Here is a 26,872-nt window from a genome sequence, read left to right as displayed (position 1 = left end):
TAAAACTGGCACAGATCCAAAACAATCAAATAAGAATTATACCATCATAATACACCATGTACTGGCAGGGTCATGTCCAAGGAACAATACTAAGTAAATACATTTCAATTGTAAAAAAAGGAACTTAATTCATATGTGATATTTATATAAATTGATATGTATAGTTTATAAGTATATTAATTAAATTGATATTAATTGATTTATACAAATTTCCTGGACATTTTCTAAGTAATTTCCTGATATGTAATGGGTAATTTTAGGGTAATTTACAGAAAGGTGGTACAATTTGTTACAAATTAAAAGAAAAAAAACTGAAAAAAGTCTTATGTTGGTAGTGCCCATGCTTATATTTGGATTCATTGTTGTTGATTTGCAAAAATTCTTAATAAATTAGACTGTTGACAATTCTTTAACAGACAGAAAATACTCAGTTTTCAGTGTCATTTGGTGCGTCAAACAAGATTTTAGATTATATCTTAGTTTTGAACAGTTACACAGAGGTTACTTTTAGGAAATTGTTGAAGAAATTTCCTGTAAATTAGAAGCACAGTAAAGTAAAGTGTGACCAAAATTGTTCATAGATGCTGATTCATTATAGTTTTATTAAGAAACAACTTAATGTACTGATATATTGTTTGACACACAAAACTACACACTGAAAAGTAAGTTTTTACAGTCTGTCAAGAAATTGTTAAGAATAAAAAATTTTTGCAAATTAAAAACAACATATAGATCCGCATATAAACCAAACTTTTCTTTTTCTATTTTTCTTATAATTTGTATCAAATTGCAACAAAGTGTTACATACAAGTTACATACCTGCAAATTACCCAGGAAACCTGTATATATATAAAATTATGGGACCTGTGAAATAGAGTGTAACCATTAAACTTTCAATTTAACCAGTGGTGTATGGTGGTGTCCACACAGGTACAGGTTCTGCACTTAAGGTACAAATTTGAGGTACTTATACCTGACTTGAAAAATTGTGAACATATCCTTTAAACTGTGAGTCAGATCTGCTCTTTGTTGGAGGTGGTTAAGGTGACAGCTGTGGCCCAGGACGTAGAACTGGTCATCTACCAATCACGGAGTGCGTGGCGGTTCAATCTCTGGCTTCTTCTGTCTGCATGTTTAAAGTAGTGAAGAATCTTATAAACACACTCCCTTTCCCCTTTTGCTGAGTAAATGTGAAACATGCTCTCCATTGTAGTAGAAATTTATGGAGAGGCCCTTAATTCAAAACTCTACTCAAAGTGTACACCACCTATCCAGTTACCAGACACCACCTATCCAGTGGCAGCACAGGATGACTGGATAGGTGGTGTGCAGTTATACTTTCACATGGGCTATGTTGGTGTTGGTCAGGACAGGGACAAATACTTTTTCACAGCACTGTAAATTTTTATAATTTCAATATTAAACATGGTCAAAATTCATCAGAACTGTTTATAGCTTGCAGGTGACAGATTGTCTCCCATTGTCAAGAATGATCAGTAAACATGAGTGATGCTATTTAAACACCATAAAATCTAGTAACCATTTAGATGTCTTTTATATATTAGACATCTGTCCAATAATACACCATCAAGTGGGATGGAGCAAGTTGATGTATTTAAACAAATTGTGTGACGCTCAGACAGATAATTCTCTGTATATAAGAGCTGGTCCTTCTCTTGTTCAGCATCTACATTCAGGAGGCAGAAAATTATCCAAAAGCAGGTTTGCTTTGCTTCTCTCTCTTCATGCTCTTTTCTTCTATTTGGTTCTCTCTCATCATTCACTACAGTTTATCTGCTTTAAATATCACTAACATGTCTGTCTCTATACTTATTGAAGGAAAGCATCATATAAGGTCTGCATCATCTCCAACATGAAGTTGCTGACCGTGTCTGTACTCGTTTGTTCCATGATGGCTCTGGCTGGAGCTGCTGGTGAGTATCTGACTGAATTTGTGTGTTTTTGTCTTTAGACCTCAATAAATAATAATGAAAATAATAATAATAACCTCTAACTGACATGTTTAACTGTCCAGCTCTTCAAGAAGCAGAGAAAGAGCACGAGGCAGTGGCAAAAATTCAAGAAGGTGAATACATTTATTTATTCAGATCAATATTAGCTTAATATCAACCATTACGGGTCAAATTTGACCCATGTTTACATTTGAGCAGTAAAAACACCATAAAAACCTTTCTTGAAGTCAGAATTTTTCACGACTTTCCCTAACATCACCCTAAATATACTTTTTTTTTGTGCAGCTGATACACATATTTGTACATATAGGATATTTTGGGTTGAATTTTTATTCGAAATATCAAAAATCACAATTCAAACATGATGTAGGGCAGCTACTGTCAGAATGTAAGGGTTAAAGTGCATCACACTCTGTCTGGAAACTCAGTGTTACCCACTTTTCTCCACCATTTGTGTTCAGAGGAGCATCGTGTTGACAAGAGGTCAACATCCTGTCCCTCCCACTGGACTGAGTACAACGGCCGCTGTTTCCTCTACGTTCCTCGAACCTTGACCTGGGCTCAAGCTGAGGTAATCGAGACGATTTGTATTCACTGAAGAACACTTTTATCAAGTTGCAAAGTGTGAGGAGCTATTTTGGGCACACCCAGTTCATTTTCCCCATAGACAACGTTAGGTAACTAACAGTTGGAACATTTCTACAGATTAGATTCTTCCAGTTGAATCATTAGTAGAAAATTAACAACTGCATTAAATAATATCTGGTAATTTGATAGAAAAAAAATCAAAGGTACAAAACTGCAAAAATTCAGGGTAGAAGCTAATTACATCTCCCAAGGTGCATCCAATCACAGAGCCTGATATTCAGTCACATGTGCCTCTAACAGTGGGAGGAAGCTAAACATTACAGTGTCAGGAAAACTCATTTTACAATCTGCAATGTAAATTGGCTCATTTTTTTTTCTAGGTCACTTTTGAGTGAATTCAGCAACTGTGGCGTCACGTTTTGTTTACAACTTCGACAATAAAGCGTTTAAATTAACGCTCTGATTCTCTCCTCTGACTGGCTTCTTCTCCATAGCAACAGCAGCTGAGGCTCATGGGTATTGCCATATTTTTAGCTGTGCACCAAAATGACAAAAACATGATTTCTCAGTAACAGAGTTGAAATAATTGAAGCTGGTGGTCACAACATAGACCTATCATATTGTTATAACACCAGTAGAGTCTTGTATTTCTGTGTTCAGTGATATTGAGGATATTCTTTAAAGAAAGATTAGCAGCACCTTCCTATTCACATCTCTACTCTGTTCTCTGTTTATCTCCACTGTAGAAAAACTGCCAGTCCAAGGGTGCACACCTTGCATCGATTCATGGAACTCGGGAGTACAACGAGATTAAGAGGATAATATCAGATAGAACTCATGGGTCTCCTCAGACATGGATTGGAGGCTCTGACAGCCAAGGGGTATGTCATGTATAATAACAAAAGATGTCTTATGAGCTTGAAAGTTCATTCTTGACTTTTGAAATTGTACTTTGACACCCATTGTCTGAGGAAGGCCCGAGATGTGGCTAAAAGCTTTGGAAATATCAAGTAAATAGACTTTGTAATGAGAATATCAAACCTTTTGGTATTTAGAGTGGTGTTTACATTTAGATTATCTTTATTTATTTGCATCAATTGTCTTCTATTCTATCTTCTAGGAGCGTGTTTGGCTCTGGAGTGATGGCACACCTTTCGCCTTCTCATACTGGTGCAGAGGAGAACCTAATAACTACTTTAACCAGGACTGTATTCAGATGAACTATGGAGGTAAATCATAAAATATATTACTTTGCATGAGAGAATTATGTACAAGTTGTGTAGATAATAAAGGATGCATGACAAAAACAAGGTGACTTCATGAGAAACTGAACTGAAAATCTGCCTGCATGAACATTTCATTGATGATGTTGCTGGAAAACCTGTGTTTATAGGCTACCAATAAAAATGCTAATTTTCTAAGTCACAAAAGGAAATCTTAAAATGATAGAAAATACTAAAACCCTGGCGCTGGTTGCAGCAGCTGTTTTTAAGTTCAAACTTAACCCTGTTATAATGTAAGTGTTTACTAAGTGGAAATTTACGCATCACTAAATTAGAACTGATAAAGTAGTAGTATTAGTAGTAGAGATGAGTTGTTACAAAAAATTTACAGCTATTAACTGCCAGGTGTAAGCTAGCTGACTGAACCAACTGACAAAGCTAACATTAGTATGTTAATATCTGATAATATCTGAGCCATTTGGATTGAAGAGGGAAAGAGGAAAATATGGAATATGGTTGACATATCTGACCTGACACTTCACATTTCACAGAAAAAAAACGCAATATATATACCTCAAATTACCTGAATTGCCAATAACATTAGGCTAAATTACAAATAACGTCAGTTAGCTTAGCATAATGGGAGTTTTCCCTGTCACTGTAAACTGCATAAATATAACTGATTCTAAAACACACATATTTTTCTGGTATACAAATTGAAATAAAACAGAGTCATGCCTACATTCACAAAGGATAATTTTTATTTTCTTGCTCCTAAAACAATTATTTTTATGTGAAGATCAAAATTAACCACCAAACACTGAAATGACTTTACTGTGACTTAAGTACAGTAATTGTTAAGAGCCATTTGACAAGTGTGCCAAAACCATGTATAACAAGTAGGGTGTGCTGAAACACTACTGCTTAGCTCAGCAAAAATTGACAATTCAATACTGTTACAGTAGCAATTATCAATCAATCAATCAACAAATCAACCAATCAGTCAAACTTAATGTATATAGCACCTTTCAAACAAATCAAATGCAATTCAAAGTGCTTTACAAGTGAATGACAAAACATAGGATGTTAAAATTTGTGGTAAGGAAAAACTCCCCTTTAAGGGGAAGAAACCTCAAGCAGAACCCAGCTCTAGGTGGGTGCCATCTGCTTTGACCGATTGGGTTGAGAAAGGGGGGGTTGAGACACAGAGCAGCAGAATAACAACAATAATAACAATAATAATAATAATGATAATAATAATAATAATAATAATAAAGATGTGACTAGCGATAACAAACAGCAGCAACAGGTGGGGAAGGACACCAACAGGACTCGGCCCGGATCCCGGGGTTTCCTGCGAGATGAGAAAGCACAAAAAAATCCGGGGAGGAAGCCAAGTTTGTAATGTGCATTAATGGCAAATGAATGCATTTAGATGAAGAGGAGGAGGACGAGGAGAGAGGAGCTCAGTGCATCATGGGAAGCCCCCCGGCAGTCTAGGCCTATAGGAGTATAACTAAGGGCTGGTCCAAGGTGAGCTTGGTCGGCCCTAACTATAAGCTTTATCAAAAAGGAAAGTTTTAAGCCTACTCTTAAACATAGAGAGGGTGTCTGCCCCCCCAGACCGAATCTGGAAGATGGTTCCACAGGAGAGGAGCCTGATAGCTGAAGGCTTTGTCTCCCATTCTACTTTTGGAGACTGTAGGAACCACCAGTAAGCTGCATACTGGGAGTGCAGTGTTCTAGTGGGATAATACGGTATTATGAGCTCTTTAAAATAAATATGATTCAATTTCAAAAATTCAATTCTAGATTTTACAGGAAGCCAGTGCAGCAAAGCTAAAATGGGAGAAATATGATCTCTTTTTCTAGTTTTTGTCAGTATACGTGCAGCTGCATTCTGGACCAGCTGGAGAGTCTTTAGAGACATTTTAGAGCAGCCTGATAATAAGGAATTACAATAATGCAGCCTAGAAGTAACAAATACGTGGACTAGTTTTTCTGCATCTTTCATAGAAAGGATGTGCTTAATTTTTGCAAATTATAACTGTATCTCATCAAAATTCTGAAACAACCAATCAGATAGCAGCCTCAGGTCATCTGCTTGCCAAAAGTTGAAGGATTTACATACACACTCATTTGGCTGGAGCCCCTCACACAGGAAGTATACAGGCTGTATTCAAACAGAAATCAACCAAATACAATTTGAAACAAATGTTTCATAATTCTACGAGACACAGAGTAAGAATAAACATTTTTATTTCATAGTTATTTTGTAATATATATTTAAGTCATGTTTAACATGAGTCTTTCTTCTCTGGATAATTGGAACAGGGTGATGCTCTGCATTAATGAGCCGCCACTGATTACTAAAGTGTTTAGATTAAAACATTAAAACTTAAGGTGCAACCTGATTTAGTAAATCACTAGTTTGAAACTAGTAGTTTCTAAGAATTTTGAAAGGACTTTAAGATTGTCCTGTTTAAACCAGAGAGCAGGAAGGCACATTAGCAATTACATGTTCAATTAGAAAGCAATCAGAAAGCACAAACTTCTCCATTTGTCAATACAATTTCATTGCACTCGTATAAACACTGGCAGGCTCACGATGGACAAAATTGATGCAGCAGGAACAGCAATATTGTCTTTTTTATTCCACATATTCTATCTCCTTTTGCCAATGTATGTAGGTTATATGTGTGTAACGATGTATGTATGTATATAATATGTGTGTGTCAACAATTATGTGTTGAATTATTTATGAATTATTGTATGCTTAAATGTTTTTAATGTGGACTCTTGGAAAATTAACCAATGAGCTAAAAGAGATCCAAATATATCAAATCTTCCTTTTAATATTCTGGCGCCTACATCACCCACTATGCAACTCATCCGTTGACAGTTCAATTGTAGGTCCAATGCACAATATGTAATTTCTGCCACTCAATCAGAACAATAACAAAAGACGGAGTTTGATGATGGCGTGAAGTAGCGTGGGATCATGGGAGTTGTTGTCTTCATTATTATACCACCACCATTGCTGTCTTGCAGTCAGCTTGTCCCAGTTAGGATTCTTTCAGTGTTCATCATTCAGAATGTTTTTTTTACCGGGAGTCGAATTATCTGCAGAGGTCTCCTCCTCTCCAGAACAAATGGATCCAGTGATTAAAGCCAGTAAAAACACTGAATAAAGCAGTTTCATATTAAAAATCAGTGTTTCTCTGATGCTGTTCAACAGGCCCAGGACTTCTGCGAGCCAAGCTGCTGATAATGTTTTCTCAGCTTGCTTCTCTGATAACTTAAGATCCAGACGTCCAATGATTAAAATCCTTCATCCGGTTAAAAGCTTTAGTTAAAAACGACCAAGATCTAAAAAGTGTATCATAAAAATGTGCCTTAAAACTGAGTAAAAAGTCAATTTGTGACAGTTTCTTGTGGACAACCACAACACTGACCCATGCACAAAGGGGAAATTACATCATTAACAGGTGACCAAATGAAACAGATCATTACAAATCACAGAATTGTCTGGGTTTGAATATTGTTGGAAACATTTGGGATTACATACGTACAGAACTTAACAAAATATATAACATAGGTCTAGTCATTTTTAGACATTTTAATGCAGAAAAGTTACATATTATACCTTTCAGGTGTGTTATCCTAGTAGTTAATCTAATGTAGCCTGGAGCTGCTAGCCTCTTGCAGAGATGAGGAGCAGCTACATGGGTCTGGTAACCTCACTTCTTTCTAACTACACACCCCCACACTTGTAGTATTCAGCCCCAACAGACAATTTATCAGATGTCACACAGCTCCCTCTGGAGCCACAAAAGGCTTATATGACTTTTTTCATCAACCTGGAAACAGACTTTGATGTGGAAAATAGTCTGTGTTCCCCTTTAAAATTATAATCTAATCTGGATCTGCATTAAAATATTACATGATATGATTGACAATCATGCTGACGTCCTCTTTTTTTAACAATTGCAGATGACAATTGCTGGGATGATGTATGGTGTGATGCTCACCTGCCATCTGTCTGTGCCAAGAAAATCTGATGATTCCTGAGCAGATAAGAGAGGCATGAAATACCTGTGAAAAGCACAAATATTAGTGGATATGTGTTTGTGTTTATTGTCACAAGTTAATGTGTCATTTTATCATCAGTCTCATATATAACCTAACAGCTTTATAAATCATTTTTCATCTTTCTTTCTATCTTGCTATCACTGTAAAGCTACTTAAGGAAGGAAGCAACAAGTGACACAAACGGGAGCTGGATTGTCTTTTAGGTCTTGTGCCAAACTGAATGTGTTATGAAAAGAATGCTTTTTCTTATTCTGGAGATTGAACTGTTCTGTCTCATATTGTGCAAATTAAAGACGCAAGCATGAAACAAGCTGGTTTGTAATTCTATTTTAAATGGAACAATTATTATGGGTATCACAGTCAGATCAACATCTACACTGTAAAATATCATTCAGAGATTTAGTGGAATTAACTAATTTTGTCCTTAACTTTACTTAAATATGTATGTTTTATAATTTCAAGTTAATTAAACCTAAAATACATTTTTTTTTAAAAATTTGGTACTGAAAAATACTACTTGAACTGATTAACTAGGAACTGGCCTGCTGCTACTGTGTCCAGTAAGAACTCAACCAGAGATGTTGAAGTTAAATCCAGGATGTTTATTTAGAACCAGCTGAATTGGCAGATGATGTGTGGTTATTCTGCAATATACATATTAAAACTTAATATATAGTATATTAAACTATGTTAAGTATAGTTTAAAAATAATGATAAGCAAATTACCAATAGCTCAAAAAAATCTGTAAGAATAAAATATATGATATTTATGACTCCCAACACCAATGGAGGTAAAAGGAATTAAGTTGAAAATGTTCTTCAGTGACACGTGTGAGTGATTAAAGATAATTTGTGGCATTCACCAATTAAGGAAAAGAAAAAGAAAATATTCTTGCATCTAAAGTCTGTTACTCCACCGACCTCACTGCGAGTAATTTTCATTAGAACTACTTTCTATTAAAGAAAATGGTCCCTAAAGTGACAGCATGTCACCTTTTGGTTTATCAAGAGTTACAAGTGCAAAGACAGTGCTGTTTAAGTTCTTTAAAGGACAGGTTCACAATTTTTCAAGTGTGTCTTAAAACGACAGTCAGGAGCTCTGTCCAGACAGAGAGACCGGGCAAATCCTCTGATGAGGCATCCTGCAGCTCTGAAAATTGAAACAAAGGAAGTTTTTCGTTTTCTCACTCTTCAAGTCTTAAAACAACAGTCAGGATCTCAAATGAACAGTGAAACCTGTTTTTCTTGCTGTAATCATTCCTCCTGTTCATACTGACTGTTAGAAGATCCCTTCATAATGCACTAACAATGTAAGTGATGGAGGACAAAATCCACAGTCCTCCTTCTGTACAAAAATGTATTTAAAAGTTTATCTGAAGCTAATATGAAGCTTCAGCGTCCAAATGAGTCAAATCAAGTAGATATCTTTCAACGTTACAGTCTTTTTTAATGCCAAAGTCCCTCTTTTTGTTACTATACTTCCACCACAGCTCAACAGGAAAACATATTGGCATATAACCTATTAGCTTGAGATGAACATTTAAATACATTTTAGCTCAAATTAATGGTTGTGGGTTTTGCTCCTATCACTACATTGTAAGTGCATTATGAAGGAATCTTGTAATGGTCAGTATGAACAGGAGGAGTGATTACAGCAAGAAAAACATGTTTCAATGTTCATTTGGGCACTCATTTTTGAGTTGCACAAACTTAACTCCATTAACTTCCAACGCCATCTAAAACCTTCAAGAAATGAATCCCAATCTACCTCCATGCATAGATGCAGCTAGGGGACTGTGAGAAGTTATAGCTGTGTGTCATTTTGGTGGACTAACTCTTCAGCCTCCTCTGTGGGGCCAATTAGAGGCCAACAGCTTCCAGGCTCCTTTATATTTATATCTACTCACTTCTCTGGAAATTCTTACTATCAGTGGAGCAGATCCAAAACCATCCAATAAGAAAGCCACTTGTCAAAACACAAAGTCAGCATTGAGTCACACCATCAGGGCCATATCCAAGGACCAATACTAAGTAAATATATTTTAGTAGTAATAATATGAAAGTATTAATTCATATGTGATATAAATTGATATGTATAGTTTATAAGTAAATGAATTAAATGGGTAATGCTTTATTTTTCAGATCGCTTATTAGGGCCTGAGTCCAAAGGGCGAAGACCCTATTGTTAGGGCCTGAGCCCAAAGGGCGAAGACCCTATTGTTTTTCGTGTGTTTGTTTCTTTCTTATTATTATTATTAGGGCCTGAGCCCAAAGGGCGAAGACCCTATTGTTTTTCGTGTGTTTCTTTCTTTCTTATTCTTTCTTTATTAATACGCCACTTTAACTCTAAATTTGACCCTCTAAACATGCTCAAAAACTCACCAAATTTGTCACGCACATCAGGTCTGGTGAAAAATTTGATAAAATGTAAAAATTAACCCCCAAAGTGCCAAAATGTGCTCGAGAGCGCCACCTATGTATCTAAAACGGCCAACATGGCCCGTAGGAATGTCGTAGAGAGATCGAACCAAAACTCAATTATTCGTCTCATCAAGACCTACAAATCATATGCTGACACCCCTGACCTAAATCCAACAGGAAGTCTGCAATCTCGATTTCAAAATATGATTTTTTGCCAATTTTGGACCTTGAATAAAAGCTATCTCCTCCTAAGGCTTTAATGGTATCGGCTTCAAACTTTAATACATGACTTATCACACTGTGTTGAGTAAAAGTTATTAAAAACTTTGTAATAACTCGAACGGTTTTGATTTAGTAAGCCCTGAAAGTTGGAGTGCGACATTACACCTTACAATTTAAACCAATGGGGAGGCAATCTCTGGGCATGGACTTTGTGCCAAACTGGGGCATCTGGCGTCTAAACTATAAGTCCGACCACTTTCAAACCTGTATCAATGGATTTGCGACGAAAATTCCTACAAAAAAATGTGATTTTTATGTAGGATTTGGCCAAAGTTATAGGAGTTATGAGGATATTTCACAAGAAGTCTACAGTGACATCCTTCTCTGCAGCTGTGAGGGAGAGAGAGAGAATGGGAGGGGGGGATCGGTAAAGTAAACATCTACTGCCTGTGACAGAAGCCCTTAGACTGTGCCACACTCCACTTACTTAGTGCTTCTACACATGTGACAGCAGTGTTCAATCCTTACTTCTTTTCAAGGAGTACATGTGCTCCTAAATGAAAGAAATTAGGAGCATATATATAACTTTAGGAGCACACTGAAAAATGCTCAAGTAAGAGTTTCTTAAAGAAAACAATTCATTATAACATATTTACAATTGATCACATACATATTTTAACTCTGTGTGTGTGTATGTATGTGTGTGTGTGTGTGTGTATGTAAATCACAATTTGCTGTTTTTAGGGGTGCTTGATTATGGCAAAAATTATAATCACGATCATTTTTTTTCAATATTGAGATCATGATTATTTAACATGATTACTTTTTGACTGTCATCCTCTCCAATTGCTGCTGTTCATACATGCACATATTTTTTCTAACTTGGCTGAAGGGACTATTACACATGTGATCATATATTGTACTAATGATCAAGAAAGACTATAGCTGATATGAGGGAAAAACTCAGGAAGAGGGTGGCAGTAATGCACCCAATATGCTGGTTGCCAACCGTTGTTATAAACCAAAAAGGGGAGGGTAAAATATTTTTCCTCACAGAGTGGTACATCCTGTCAGCCGAGGGATTTCCTATCTGTGCAGCTGAACACAGTAGTTCTCTACGGACTGTTTTACCGTGATGGTCACGGTGTTTTTTCCGCAGGTTTCACTTCACTCAGCTGGCCGACAGACCCGCTGATTCTCTCCGCTTTAACCTAAATAACAAATCGGGACTCGGTGCTCCGTTTGGATCTAAACAGAGAGCCGGGGTTAGCTGAGAGGCTAGCAGAGGCTAACTGGTTGTGCTTCTTTCGGTCGTGCTGCAGTTAACGCTCCGCTGCTGCCTGTTTGCTGCCTGTTAGTTGTGTTCACCACGCTAGACTATTTTGTGTTTGTGCTGCCATGAGTGAGAAAGTAAACTGATTTGTCGATCTGAAACCAGACAACGTGCGTTACAGACTGCCGTCCATACGTGCGCTCTCTGTGGAAAAAGAACCGCTTCTCTCTCTCTCACGATCGCTTTCCCTCCTCCCTCTCTTGTGACTAACACCACACTCACGCGCGCACAGATACACGCAACAACATCGTTTTGCACATCTGATGGTCAGATAATGTCGGACAAAAGTGTCCAACCTGCAAGTGTCCAACCCTGTGCAAAGCTGTTTGTGTTTTGTTTGGTAGAATTAGATTTTAGATAGCTATTTATTGAATGAAGCATTTGTTAACTTTGTTAATTTTGCTAAGTTTAATAAACACTGTTATATCTTTAAAGAGAAGTTCTTTTGTCATTATTGTGTGTAACATATTGTGAAAAGTGGCTGATTGAAGGAGTCAGAGCTCGAATTCAACCCTTCTTTGTTCACCCTTGAATGATTATCTCTCAGATATTAACATTCTAGGTGAACTCCCATTTATGAGATTACCTTGTTCGGTTATTAGTCCCGGTTTCCGGGTGGTGCTCCGTCTTTGCTAGTTCATATTAATAATTCTATTAATTGTTATAATTAATCATTATTGATAATTGATAATTATAGCAAATACTCAATTATGTTCCTCACAGATCCTACAGTTGGTGCCTGAATTATTGATTAAGGTTAACAATATTTTGATTTCATAATCCATAATTGTCTGTGAACAGAGGGGTGGGCTCACAGAGACACTGGTTAGCATTGTGTGTCAAAAGACTCTCACACTGATCATCTCCAAACGTTTTCTTGGTTCCCAGAAGCTTAGGTGACTGCGCCGCGGCCCGCTGTGCGCAAGGGCGCGAAGGCCCGTTCAACGCTGCTTGCAGCTTTAATTATTTGTTTGTTTAGCATATTGCAGGTGTAGGACCAGCATGCACCTGTGGAGCTTGTCTATGTTTTTTGTGAGAGCTACAGAGACAGCAGGAGACATAATTTCTTTGCTCTTTGTCTTGCATGCAATGATAAATGAAACCTGTATCCCCATGGGACCCTTTAAGTTTAATTTTCATTATTGACAAATAACTCCATACCTGTAAATAGAGTTACAAATATTAGTCAATGAACCGATTAGTCGTCAACATTTGAATTAATCGCCAAGTATTCTGAAAATCGATTAATCGTTTTGAGTCATTTTTTGAGAAGTCAAAATTCTCTCATTCCACCTTCTCAAATGTGAATATTTCCTGGTTTCTTTTGTCCTCTGTGACAGTAAATTGAATATCTTTGGGTTGTGGACTGTTGGTGTTGATTTTCAATGACAGAAGAGAAGTAGATGATATAATTTAAACACATGTTAAGCAGGTAATCAAGCTTTTTTTGTGGGAAAACAACATCAGACAAGTGTTTTTATGTTAAAACATGTCTGGAGAATGACTTAACACTAAATCCAGTTAAAACATTACATGTACAGTCACTTTATTACATTATAAGTGTGTCATGGAGAGTAGCAGGAAATGAACCCAAATGCAGATCAGAACAAAACAGAACACAGAACAAGACTGAACAAACAGAAAAGAATGAAGGATCCAACAAAGACGGAACTGAAAACCAGGAAATAAAAACAGGCAGAACTTGTGAGGGAGTGTGGTGACTAGACAGAAGGGCAGGCTGGGAGTTGATTGGCTGGGGAAACTCTGGGAGCAGGGCAGGTCTAATGAGAATAATGCATGTCAGGTGTGAAGGGCAAAGCAAACAAAGACAACATGAATACCCACACTACACACACACAAAGAGACAGACTGGGAGGCAGAGAAAAAACACCAGGAAGACATAGAGAACAAACTGACTAATTAAAGCTGCAAGCAGCGTTGAACGGGCCCTCGCGCCTCCATACATGTCGGGCTGCGGTGCAATCAAAGGGCTTCTGTCACGGGCATGTAGATGTCTTCAGACCCGGGCTGTTTTCAGACAGTGCAAGAAGGAGATAAACATCACTTCCTTTGTCCACTATTTTGCCTGCTGCTGGGGCTGCTTCCCTGAAATATCATAGGGGGCGCTATTCAGCCAGTTTGCATCACTGATGGAATATTGTCATGTAGACGTGTTCAGGCCGGGAGAAGTTTGGTGCAGACTGGAGCATTTACAATAAAGTTTAGCAACTTCATCTGTCATGGCGAAACATCAAATCTCAACAGTGTGAGGATGAGAATTTTCTGCTGGGTGAGACATGTCTGTCTTGCTCAAACCTGTGTCATCAAAATCATGCAAGTTTTGGGCCCATTCACTTGAATTTCAATTAGTAAATTGAAAACTCTTGATGAGTTTGTGTGTAAAACAAATTAATTTCCTAATTTTCATCAAGTCTATTTTTAGAAAAGTACAGACTTTTGACCCACATGACCTGGTTAAAGTTTGATTGACATGTGTACTGTCAGGTGTGAAGAGACAATAAGTAACTGCAGCTGGACACAGAAAAATACTCATATATTTGAATGGAGAGTGTGAGTGAACTGCTAGGTGCTCGGGCCCTAATTAAGGAAAAACTGCAGTACAGAGCTACAAATTTTAGTTTTGATGGTATTTTTCTGCAGCACTTTATCACTAAACCGTCACCCTCACTCCATTTTTTCCCTTCCCCTCATAGGTCATCCCCACTACTGAATTATACATATAAGACCTATAATTATTGTAAAATAAATGATAATAACACCAAACTTCATACAAAGTTTGTATATAACTGTATAACTGTATGTATATAGGCCTTTCTGCTGTATCCTACAAAAATGAGCTGCATTCAACCCCCACATCCATCCCCCCCTCCTATTCTCTCTCTCTCTCCCTCTCAGTTGGAGAGGAGAATGTCACTCTTCTTGTGAAATCTCTTCTTGAATGATCTCTCTACGACATTCATACGGGCCGTGGCGGCCATATTAGTGACCTAGGTGGTGCTAGAGAGCACATTTTGGCACTTTGGGGGTCAAATTTTTTACCAGCCCTGATGTGCGTGGCAAATTTGGTGAGTTTTTGAGCATGTTTAGGGGATCAAATTTAAGGTTTAAGTGGCAGAAAAAAGAAACAAACACATGAAATTCAAGTGGGCCTTCGCCCTTTGGGCTCGGGCCCAATAAAGGCAACTAAAGTAAAATCATGTCAGATAGTCTTTCAAAAGTCCAACTCAGAATAAGCCCACACAGTCCAGTCCAAACAAACAAGGGGAAAAGTTTGAGGGTCTCTGGAGGACTGGTGGAGAATGGCAGCTAAACATAGACCCTAGAATCATGTCAAGTGTAGTGTTCATTACAACAGAAGTTATTTTTTCTTTTTCCAGAGAAAGTCCAGCAATTCAGTCCTCTAGAAGTGCCAAATTCTGTGAAAAATCTATGATGTACCCTGGGACAACATCCCATTTAAAACATAATGCATAAATAATTAGCCATACATATACAGTGTCATCTCTGTGGTCAGTTCATATGTAGCTTATTGCTGTATTGAGAAAATATTGGCCTTTAATGTCACAGGAGGTAAATTATTAAGTTCAATCAAAAGTTTCAGTTTTTGGTTTTTGTAGCTCTGACTGACTCCCAGTGGTGGAAGAAGTATTCAGATCCTTGTTAATGTTACTTAAGCAAAAGTACAGAAGTATTATCAGCAATCTGTATGTAAAGTATTAAAAGTAAAAGTTCTCATTATGCAGACTGGCTTCTTTTAGAGTGTTATATATCATACGTAGTATATTATATTGTTTGTTTTTATCATTAACACATACATGTAATAGCATTTTAATGTTGTAGTTCATCACTGTGGAGCCAATTTTAGACACATTGGGTAGATTAATGATAATAGTACTGCATCATATTATATGTTTTTTATCATAATAATAAAGAAACTATTAATATAGCACCTTTCACACACTAACGCAGTTCAAAGTGCATAACAATTTTATATAAAAAAGAAAAGAGCAGACAATTTAAACAACAGTTAGAATATTAAAATATGTTATTTGGTGTAGAATCTTAATCTGAAAAATACTTCCCTCTGAAATGTAGTGGAGCATCAGATGCAAATACTCAAGTAAAATAGATGTGCCTCAAAATTGTACTTAAGTACAGTACAGGAATAAATTGACTTAGTTACTTTCCACCACTGGTGATTCCTGTTTTCCCACTGTTCAACTGCTGGAATGACACACAGAGTTCAAGAATCCTCCCATCAGTCACGAAAAACATACAACTTAACAGAGACCTCCCTGTTTTCAAGTAGCTCGCACATATGTTTATTCTAATACACTAATATATTTGCTGATCAAGGCCCTCAGTGCTTTATTCTCTTTTTCTCTGGAAACTTTTAAACATGGTGCAACTCTCTAAATCTGCCGTGATGGGGATACTCCCCTGCTGAAAGCTGGACACCCTCCAGCAGTGAAGGCTGGAGGTAAACAGGTGGCCAAAAAAAGCTTGGAAGAGACTGGCACCCATGGGATTCCACAGAAGGAGACAAAGAGGGCTGATAAACTGAGCAGCAGGTCTGTCGCCACCTCCAACAGAACGTAACATGTTGGCATACTTCTGGCCATGACTTTCCAGAGACAGCGGTGAGTATGAGGCACAAGCAAAGTGTTCCCCACAGTGGAGAGAAGCCCCTCTCGCCTCATACTTTCTTCATCCAGCAGCCGAGGAAGTGTTGAACGAACCGTGAAAGTCAAACATGAAGCATTAGACACATGTGGGAGCTGACAGATTGTCTGTGAAGTGTCAGTGATGTTGGAAAGAAGTCTTTCATCAAACTCTGTACTTACATTTTAGAAGAAACATTTGTTTTTTTTTCTGCCTGTTCTTGTTTGTGAGGATACTATAAACCAGCGTTACTGTGTCTTTCCTGGTGTTAAGAGATAAAAGCTGTATTTACCAGCTCTGAGATGCAGTTGAAATTGCTTGAAAAAAGCTAATAAGTGCATCGTAGTGTTGATATTATTTTATCAGCAATATATTATTAAAACAGAGTAAAGTTTTAACATCTGAAAAAAACTTTCTCACAATTTCGTCTAATTGATCCAAACCTGTTTTACTTAAAGAATAAGTAGAAAAAGCAAGTAAAAAGTATGTTATAAGTAAAAACTCAGGACTCTTAATCAAATTACTACAAAGCATTTGGCACTCTGAGGGCCTTACACAGTTGCCTGCTTTGCCATATTGCTAATCCGGTCTTGGATTTGATCCATTGTCAATATAAAATTCTTGATTACTGAGGCTTCATTAAACTTCAAATATTTACTGTAGCCTTACCAATGTATTCTCTGTAATACCAGTTTCTGTGAAGTTCTCAAGAACTAGATCAACCGTTCATTGTTTTGTTAACATGTCTGTGACAGTATACTTAGCAAACATCATCCTATCATGAGAATCCTCTGAGTAACTCACAGTTTTTAATCAAATATTGAGGCCCATAGGGATGCCAAGGCAACGAAGAAACTGGTCCTCCCGAAAAAACGCACACCCAAACACAAGAAAAGCTATCTAATGTGTGCAGTCCAGTGCAGTAAGGGATGCACAGACTTGTATATCAGGGAATGTAAACAACTGATAACCAAACACATAGCTCAACACAAGGGGGCCAACTCCTCAGGTCAAGACTCAGCAGTTTACCTACACCTGAAAGATAAGGGACACCCTTTCGAGGACAACAATGTGCATATTTCGGATAGGGAGACAGATGGTTTGAAACAAGAGTGAAGGAGGTCATCTATGTCAAAGTGGAGAAACCATCTGTTTAACCACTTATCACCCACCTACAATGCTGTCCTAGAGACTTAACAACCATTCACATTTGGCCTCCTGACAACTCCAACGACTGTTTTTTACACTTGACCTCAGGTGACTCCAATGACTCTTAATGACTGTTACAACAGCCAGGAGAACTAACGAACCAAGTGGTATCAATGACCTTGATAACAACCCCACAGAGTTTAAATACCTGAGACTCCCTACCAGTCAGCTAGAACTGAAGAAGCCCCATGGATGAGAGGCGAAACATCTTCAAGTATCTAAAATGAAGTCTAGTTGCCCTTGATTCAACCCTCCATGGATACCTGGTTATTTGCTGAGGCGTTAGGTGCAGTTTTAGACTAATGTAATAGAGCCTCCTCCCACAGCCCCACAGTTATCCAAAACTTAGATTTCATCTAACAAGTCAGTGTTCCTCCATATTCAGATGTGACTGATAAACTGTGTATCTATGTATATCTTTCATAACATGCATCAGGTATCAACATTTTAATACTCTCTTTGACAGAATTGGTCTACTTGTTTACTTTGGCTTAGTTGTAGGTTTAAAAAAATAGCTGTCATTTCCCTGCAAGTGTGTGTGTGTGTGTGTGTGTGTGTGTGTGTGTGTGTGTGTGTGTGTGTGTGTGTGTGTGTGTGCATATCCTGCTGCTGCAGCTTGCGAAGCAAAATCAGGGTGTGTTGGGTCAACACCACCACATGACATATATCAACAAAAAGGAAAAGTTAGTCATTTTTACTGACTTTAAAAAAGTTACATAACATCTATAGTTAACAGTAAGTATGTGGAAATTTGGAAATGTTACGCTCTTGAAATAAAGTAATTTACACTACATTAAAGCCTCAGCTTGGTTTACACAATATACAAGGAACTGTGTGGGAGATATAACCCTTTAATCACGTAGTACCCAAAGTTTCGGGGTCAAGTCAAGAATGCTCTCCAGGATGTAGGCATACATGTTTCCTTGTTAACAATCAAGAATAAACGTCATGACCCATAACATCAGAGGATTCAGCACAAGATTCAAACCGCCTCAAAAACAGGACAGCCAGGTTACAAAACATACACAAAGAAAGTGGTAGAGCTCTGGAATTAAGTTCAATGGACTGATGACACAAAAATCAACCTCTATCAAAATGATGGAAAGAGGAAAATGTGGAGGTGAGGAGGTGGAATATATTCAACTGGTGAGGATATAAGAAGTGAAATCTTACAAATATTTTTTGTTTAATGGGTGTATTGAGGAGAACTGGATACTGGACTCAAAGATTGCTTGTCTAGCACATGAGCCCAAACAATTCCTACCTTCTGAGTTTGTCTCTGGATGTGCAGCCCACTGAATATGCACAGTAGTGGCCTGAAAATGTGCAGAAAATGTTCCCTTTATACTTTGGGCATAATGTGTTAAAAGGGCTACAGTATATCTCCCACACAGGTCTTTCTATATTGATGTAAACCAACCCAAATTAAAGCTTAGACTTGGCACTTTAATGTAGAATCCGTTATTTATTTATAATTAAATGTGCTGAAGCACAGAGCCTGAAAAGGGTGAAAAAACATAACTATCCAAATACTGTCTGGACTGTAGATATAATTCAATAGTTTTATTCGTACAACACATCTGGTGTCTGTTTCTCAACTGATTAAAACAAAACAAGAGCATTGAGCTGTAAGCCTTTATGGCAGCCTTTGTTAGATTTGGAACATAGATCAAATTTATGTTTGCATTTCTGTCACTGCCAGTCACCTGAAACGAGTTGCAGGTAAATGCAAGTGTATTTAAGAGATGGTTTTGCTTTCGTCAGCAGTCATTCAGCACTTCTACACAGAGAGGCCGAAGCTACAAGCTGACACTGACAAGAACAGAAGATAACTCAGCAGGTTTGCCACAAACTCCACTGTCTTCTTTATTTTCTACCTTTCACTGCAGAAGTATTTCTAACATGTATTTCTCTCTTTAGTGAAGGAAATCTTCATCTGTAACATCTGCACCATGAAGATGTTGACTGTGTTTCTCTTCCTTTGTGCCATGATGGCTCTGACCCCATCTGCTGGTGAGTAGATAATGCATGATGCACTTACAATGTAAGTGATGGGACCATAATCCACAGTCCACCCTCTGTGCAAAAATGTATTTACAAGTTTATCTGACACTAATATGAAGCTTCAGCGTCCAAATGAGTCAAACCACGTAGATATCTTTCAACGTTACAGTCTTTTTAGTGCCAAAGTCCTTCTTTTTGTTACTATACTTCCACCGCAACTCAACAGGGAAACACTGTCCGAGGAAACACAAAGAGGGAATTTGATGCTAAAAAGACGGTAAATGTGGCAGATATCCACAGAGGCCTCATAAGATTCAGATAAACTTTTAAATACATTTTTGCACAAAACAAGGACTTTGAATTTTGTCCCCCATCACCTACATTACAACGGGAGTAATGATTAGAAGGAATGCTTAGCTTAGCACAAAGACTGGAAACAGGAAGGAAATAGTTGCCTGGCTCTGTCCACACACAGATCAACAAAATCCACCACAGCACCTCTAAAGATTACTAATTTTAATTATTAATAAACCTGTAATGTCTCAATTGTTTAATCTGTACAAAAACTGAAGTGCAGAATGCATATAAGTGTAGTCCTCAAACTGTCCATTAAGTAAAGGATCGGGTTACTTCTTCCACTGCTGCTCACTGCTGTGTTAAACTGTCCATGCAGCTCATCCAGAAGAAAAGGATGAACCTGGGACTGAGCAAATGATTGTAGAACATGAGTGTACAGTATATTTCTTCAGATGTGTATTGATTCCTGTTTCAATATAAATACAATGTTATTAATCTTACTGCTTTGTTAAATTCTCCAGCATATCCCATAGACATGTTGTCAACTATGCCAGTCTCACCTATGACATCAGGTCAGTGAATATATATATTTATTTATTTATTTATTTATACTGAAGTCCACTTTGACTTTAAAACTTGCATCTATTCTTGCAACCCCCCTGGACACTCAATGTGACCCTTTTTCCTGTATTTGTCTCCAGAGCCGGGCTTCTTTTTTTCTTGTCCTGATGGTTGGACTATGTCCAGCACTCAATGTCTCCTCTACGTTCCGACAAATATGACCTGGGCTGAAGCTGAGGTAATCAGAATTAATACCTTAATCAGAGCAGAATATTTCTACATCAAGTTAACTCCAGTGGCAGAAGAAGTAGATCATTTACATTTAAACCTGCATGAAGTGATATGTTTGGCCACTTCAGTGCAGCGGAAACAAGTTGTGAACACAACGCTGACACATCATCACTTTACATATCATCATACTTTTAAGTTGTTTCGTAGCAACATTATGTGTCGTGTTTCTGTTCACCTGGTGAATGTAAGTCCAACATTCACTCTCTTTTAGCTCTGTTTTTGCTCTCTAACAACTCCTGAGGGAAATATCTGGCTCTTTGGCTGCTAAATGCTCCACTATGTTCACCAGCTAGTCTACAGCTAACTGTGTCTGTTTGCTATTTGGCGCTGAGCAGGTAGTGTACAGTGGCTTTTTAGAGCTTTTTCTCTGAAAACAGCTGCTTGCTGTGGCCAAAAACAATAAACTAAAGTAAAGTTTCAGCCGGACAGCTAAACAATGAGCTGCTCACAAGACAAAAAGTTTGGAAATACTGGTTTAATCTCTAACAGTGTGTTGGATTCTATAGGTTTTTTCTTGTAAAATTTGCATCTGAAAAATAACTAGTGACTAAAGCTGTTGGATAAATGTAGTTAAGTGAAAAGTCCAATATTTCCAGGTGAAATGTAGTGAGGTAGAAGTATAAGGTAGCATACAATGGAAATACTCAAGTAAAGTACCTTAAAATTGTACTTAAGTACAGCACAGCACTTAAGTAAAAGCATATCATTACATTCCACCACTGGTTAACTCTGTATTTACTTGCACACTTGGTTAATTAGCATCCTCTTTCGGTGTCCTGAGGTTATTTTTTTTTCTTCTGTTTATCTCTGCTGTAGGAAAACTGCATACACAATTCACAGAATTCACTCCACCCAGGTGGAACCCTTGCATCTGTGTATGACTCTTCGTTCTCCCACGAGATTCATGATGTGCTGAAAAGTGCCGGTAATGAGCATGGAAAAGTATGGGTCGGAGGCTTTAATACAGCACAGGTATATAATTCATTATTAAATCAGGTCTGGACATTTTTTAAAGGCAATATTCTATTAATTAATATTAATTCAGTCAATATTCTTTTACTGTTTTGTCTCATAGGATCCGTCTTGGTACTGGAGTGATTATATGGGTTTTGATCAGTTTCATGACTTCTGTTCTGAAAAGCATGAGCACCACTGTCTACAAATTACCTTTGAAGGTAAACCAACTCAACCTTGAGAGCATAATGTGGTGTAAAGTATTTTTTAAAAAGTGATTTAAATGAAACCATGTGACAAGTTTAGAGGGGAACGGAACTGCTAACAACTCATCTGAAACCTCACAAGGGGCCAAAAAGTACACACTGGTTTTATAGAAGAGGTCACAAGACAAAAAGGTTGTGAACGACTAGTTTATAAACTCATTGCATTATTTTATGTCAAACTTTAATCTGAATAGTAACTAAGGCTGTCAGATAAATGTAGTGGACTAAAAGTATAAAGTAGCATAAAATGGAAATACTCAAGTAAGGTACCTTAAAATTGTAATAAAGTTTAGTACTTGAGTACTTTGTTACATTCCATCACTGTGTGGCGTTAACTGACTTCTGTGTTTTTTGGTCTTACAGAACAGGAATCGGGATGCCTGGATGACATGGACTGTGACGCTAAGCTCCCATCTATCTGTGCCATAATCCTCATGTGATTCCTGCCCTGAAACAGAAACTTAATGTATCTGTAAAAACATAACTGGATGAGTATTTGTATCATCAGTCTCATATATAACCTGAAGGCATCTATATTTCTCTTCTATCTCTGTAATGCTAATTTAAGGAACGAAGCGACAAGTGACATAAACAGGAGTTGGATTGTCTCTCCGGCCTTGTGGCTTTTATAAGAGAAGACTGGATGTGGTATGAAATGATTGCCTGTTGTCATGACTTTCTGTATGCAAGAATAAAATGCTCAGACATTGAGAAAAAAAAAAAACTAAATAATAATTATATATATATATATATATATATATATATATATATATATATATCTCATTAATGCATATAAGCATCCAAACTTCACATAAATCTTCCTGTGTGTTACATGTTTGCATCTCAAAGAGTTCCAGCTGTAACACTGAATACTATTGTACACTATTAAAATTTGGGGTGTAATTAATGGAATTTATCCAATAAAATGATTTAATATTACAGTATTTTGTGGGATTGTTACTCATGGTACTCATGGTTGGTACTCATACCATGTATGTTATCATGTTGTTACGACCTCTAATGTCTAGGGGGGGAAAACAAGGAGTAACATAATTAGGTGACCCAAAATTCTTTGTAAAAATGGTGGGAAAAAGGCCATTAAAACAATTGCAAAGGGGTAACAGGGAGAACCATTAATTAACAAAAAGGATTATTAACAGATTAACCGACTGATATAGTAAAAAAAAAAATAAAAAAAGGAAGCAACTTAGGTGTCAGGGTCTCCAAGGCCAAAACAACAAACAAAATCCCACTCCAACTAGAAAAGAAAAGTCTCACTTGGGCCACAGAATGAAAAAAAAGACAATGCTACGCTCCCTGGCTAGCCACAAAACAGGAGAAAAAAAGGAACGCAAAATCAAAAGGCAGAGAACCACCACAAAGCTTCATGAAAATCATCTACCAGTTACACAGAGCTATATCAAACTGCTGACAGCAAAAACTCGACAGCACCAGCCCAACCAGCAGCTCAGTGGCAAAATAGGAAGAAGCACTGGTCCAGGGGAGTTGATATACAGCTCCACTGATGATCAGACGCAGTTCAGGTGCGAGCAATCAAAGCAGGCAGAGAGGGGCGTGGCAGACCTGAAACACACAGACAGCTCTCTTCCAAAAAAAAGAGGAGGCTGGGAGAAAAGTCAGTGAACGTAACCATGTTGTTTGCAAAAGTATGTAGTGTTTTTATAAAAGCATTAGAAGAATGGAGTGAACTGTAATTTGATCAGGGCGTTGATGAAAATGATGAATGGTCATGCTCGGAAATTATTGATAAGATCCTCAAATATTATCTGTTCTAACTTGTACCAGAGCTGCTGTAAATCAGGGAACGATCCAGAACCTTTAAATAATCAAGCCAACAGGAGGAACACACTTTTGTTTTTTGCTCACAATTTTCATGAGTTGAAATAAAAGATCCGTGTTAGTGAGCACTTCTCTGCCAAGATAATCCATCCACCTGACAGGTATGGCGTATCAAGATGCTGATTAAACAGCATGATTATTGCACAAGTGTGTGTTGAGCTGGTCACAATAAAAGGCCACTCTAAAATGTGCAGTTTTATCATACAACACGATGCCACAGATGTTGCAAGTTTTGAGGGAGCATGCACTTGGCATGCTGACTGCAGGAATGTCCACCAGAGCTGTTGAGATCGTCTGAGACCAGCCACCTGGACAGCTGATGCAACAGTTGGTTTGCATGACCAGAGAATTTCTACACAAACTGTCAGAAACCATCTCAGGAAAGCTCATCTGCATGCTGGTCATCCTCACCAGTTTGTCGTCATAACCGACTTGAGTGGGCAAATGCTCACCTTTGATGGCACTTCTGGCACTTTGGAGAATTGTTCTTTTCATGGATGAATCCTGGTTTTCACTGTACAGGGCAGATGGCAGACAGTGTGTATGGTGTTGTGTGGTGAGCGGTTTACTGATGTCAGCGAGATCCAAGATCCTGAGGCTCATTGTCATGCCATTCACCCACAGCTATCGCCTCATGTTGCAGCATGATAATGCACGGCGCCGTGTTGCAAGGATCTGTACACAATTCCTGGAGGCTAAAAACATGCCAGTTCTTGCATGGCCTGCATATTCGCCAGACATGTCATCCATGTTTGGGATGCTCTGGATCAGCGTGTACAACAGTGTGTTCTGCCAATATCCAGCAACTTTGCACAGCCATTGAAGAAGAGTGGACCAACATTCCAAAGGCCACAATCAACAACCTGATCAACTCTGTGCGCAGGAGATGTGTCGCATTGCACGAGGCAAATGGAGGTCACACCAGATACTGACATGTTTTCTGCCCTCCCACCCAAAAAAATGCCTATCTGTATCCCTAGTCATGTGAAATACAAACTGCACATTTTATTGTGACCAGTCCAATGCACACTTGTGCAATAATCATGCTGGTGCAGGTATGTGCAGCTGTGTTAGTGCACAAGATATTCCTGAAGAGGATGCTTAATAAAATCCATCCCCGAATAAATAAAGGTACAAATCATATTTATCATGGATGGTGTCTTTATATTTATCTAAGGCCTACTCCCTTCTTTAGAAATTCTTACTAAAACTGGCACAGATCCAAAACAATCAAATAAGAATTATACCATCATAATACACCATGTACTGGCAGGGTCATGTCCAAGGAACAATACTAAGTAAATACATTTCAATTGTAAAAAAAGGAACTTAATTCATATGTGATATTTATATAAATTGATATGTATAGTTTATATGTATATTAATTAAATTGATATTAACTGATTTATACTAATTTCCTGGACATTTTCTAAGTAATTTCCTGGTATGTAATGGGTAATTTTAGGGTAATTTACAGAAAGGTGGTACAATTTGTTACAAATTAAAAGATAAAAAAGTTGGTAGTGCCCATGGTTATATTTGGATTCATTGTTGTTGATCTGCAAAAATTCTTAATAAATTAGACTGTTGACAATTCTTTAACAGACAGAAAATACTCAGTTTTCAGTGTCATTTGGTGCGTCAAACAAGATTTTAGATTATATCTTAGTTTTGAACAGTTACACAGAGGTTACTTTTAGGAAATTGTTGAAGAAATTTCCTGTAAATTAGAAGCACAGTAAAGTAAAGTGTGACCAAAATTGTTCATAGATGCTGATTCATTATAGTTTTATTAAGAAACAACTTAATGTACTGATATATTGTTTGACACACAAAACTACACACTGAAAAGTACGTTTTTACAGTCTGTCAAGAAATTGTTAAGAATAAAATTTACAAACATTTTTTTGCAAATTAAAAACAACATATAGATCCGCATATAAACCAAACTTTTCTTTTTCTATTTTTCTTATAATTTGTATCAAATTGCAACAAAGTGTTACATATAAGGTACATACCTGCAAATTACCCAGGAAACCTGTATATGTATAAAATTATGGGACCTGTGAAATAGAGTGTAACCATTAAACTTTCAGTTTAACCAGTGGTGTATGGTGGTGTCCACACAGGTACAGATTCTGCACTTAAGGTACAAATTTGAGGTACTTATACCTGACTTGAAAAATTGTGAACATATCCTTTAAACTGTGAGTCAGATCTGCTCTTTGTTGGAAGTGGTTAAGGTGACAGCTGTGGCCCAGGACGTAGAACTGGTCATCTACCAATCACAGAGTGCGTGGCGGTTCAATCTCTGGCTTCTTCTGTCTGCATGTTTAAAGTAGTGAAGAATCTTATAAACACACTCCCTTTCCCCTTTTGCTGAGTAAATGTGAAACATGCTCTCCATTGTAGTAGAAATTTATGGAGAGGCCTTTAATTCAAAACTCTACCCAAACTGTACACCACCTATCCAGTTACCAGACACCACCTATCCAGTGGCAGCACAGGATGACTGGATAGGTGGTGTGCAGTTATACTTTCACATGGGCTATGTTGGTGTTGGTCAGGACAGGGACAAATACTTTTTCACAGCACTGTACATTTTTATAATTAAACATGGTCAAAATTCATCAGAACTGTTTATAGCTTGCAGGTGACAGATTGTCTCCCATTGTCAAGAATGATCAGTAAACATGAGTGATGCTATTTAAACACCATAAAATCTAGTAACCATTTAGATGTCTTTTATATATTAGACATCTGTTCAATAATACACCATCAAGTGGGATGGAGCAAGTTGATGTATTTAAACAAATTGTGTGATGCTCAGACAGATAATTCTCTGTATATAAGAGCTGGTCCTTCTCTTGTTCAGCATCTACATTCAGACGGAGG

At 37.6% G+C, this 26,872-nt stretch overlaps 3 protein-coding genes and 2 long non-coding RNA genes across 5 annotated transcripts in view; 3 read left to right on the top strand and 2 right to left on the bottom strand.

Annotated features, from left to right (window-relative positions):
- LOC137174193 (zinc finger protein 850-like) overlaps nt 1-26,872 on the bottom strand; it is a 343,824-nt gene that overhangs the window by 47,551 nt on the left and 269,401 nt on the right. The gene's annotated exons all lie outside the window — the stretch shown is intronic.
- The window catches only part of LOC137174194 (butyrophilin subfamily 3 member A2-like), a 74,950-nt gene that overhangs the window by 32,353 nt on the left and 15,725 nt on the right, over nt 1-26,872 (bottom strand). The window lies entirely within an intron of this gene.
- On the top strand, nt 1,698-8,194 carry LOC137174214 (ladderlectin-like). The gene is made up of 7 exons (XM_067579391.1): nt 1,698-1,722; nt 1,840-1,934; nt 2,036-2,086; nt 2,435-2,544; nt 3,308-3,442; nt 3,682-3,790; nt 7,778-8,194. Exons 2-7 carry the CDS (start codon nt 1,874-1,876, stop codon nt 7,843-7,845), a joined length of 534 nt encoding a protein of 177 aa, XP_067435492.1. The 5' UTR covers nt 1,698-1,722; nt 1,840-1,873; the 3' UTR covers nt 7,846-8,194.
- Nucleotides 19,506-20,842, top strand: LOC137174223 (uncharacterized). Its single transcript, XR_010925319.1, has 4 exons — nt 19,506-19,584; nt 19,665-19,757; nt 20,567-20,617; nt 20,747-20,842. It is a non-coding gene; the product is annotated as an uncharacterized lncRNA (long non-coding RNA).
- LOC137174220 (uncharacterized) lies at nt 21,723-22,825 on the top strand. The gene is made up of 3 exons (XR_010925315.1): nt 21,723-21,869; nt 21,973-22,072; nt 22,481-22,825. It is a non-coding gene; the product is annotated as an uncharacterized lncRNA (long non-coding RNA).

This window comes from Thunnus thynnus, chromosome 22 (assembly GCF_963924715.1).
Source record: "Thunnus thynnus chromosome 22, fThuThy2.1, whole genome shotgun sequence".
Taxonomy (NCBI): domain Eukaryota; kingdom Metazoa; phylum Chordata; class Actinopteri; order Scombriformes; family Scombridae; genus Thunnus; species Thunnus thynnus.
This window is presented reverse-complemented; position numbering and strand designations above follow the sequence as displayed.

Excerpts from the sequence above, each read along its gene's own strand:
- LOC137174214 (XM_067579391.1), top strand. The coding sequence starts at position 1,874 with ATGAAGTTGCTGACCGTGTCTGTACTCGTTTGTTCCATGATGGCTCTG. Across the intron at positions 2,087-2,434 it reads AGTGGCAAAAATTCAAGAAG|AGGAGCATCGTGTTGACAAG; the intron begins GTGAATACATTT and ends ATTTGTGTTCAG. Across the intron at positions 3,443-3,681 it reads GAGGCTCTGACAGCCAAGGG|GAGCGTGTTTGGCTCTGGAG; the intron begins GTATGTCATGTA and ends TCTATCTTCTAG.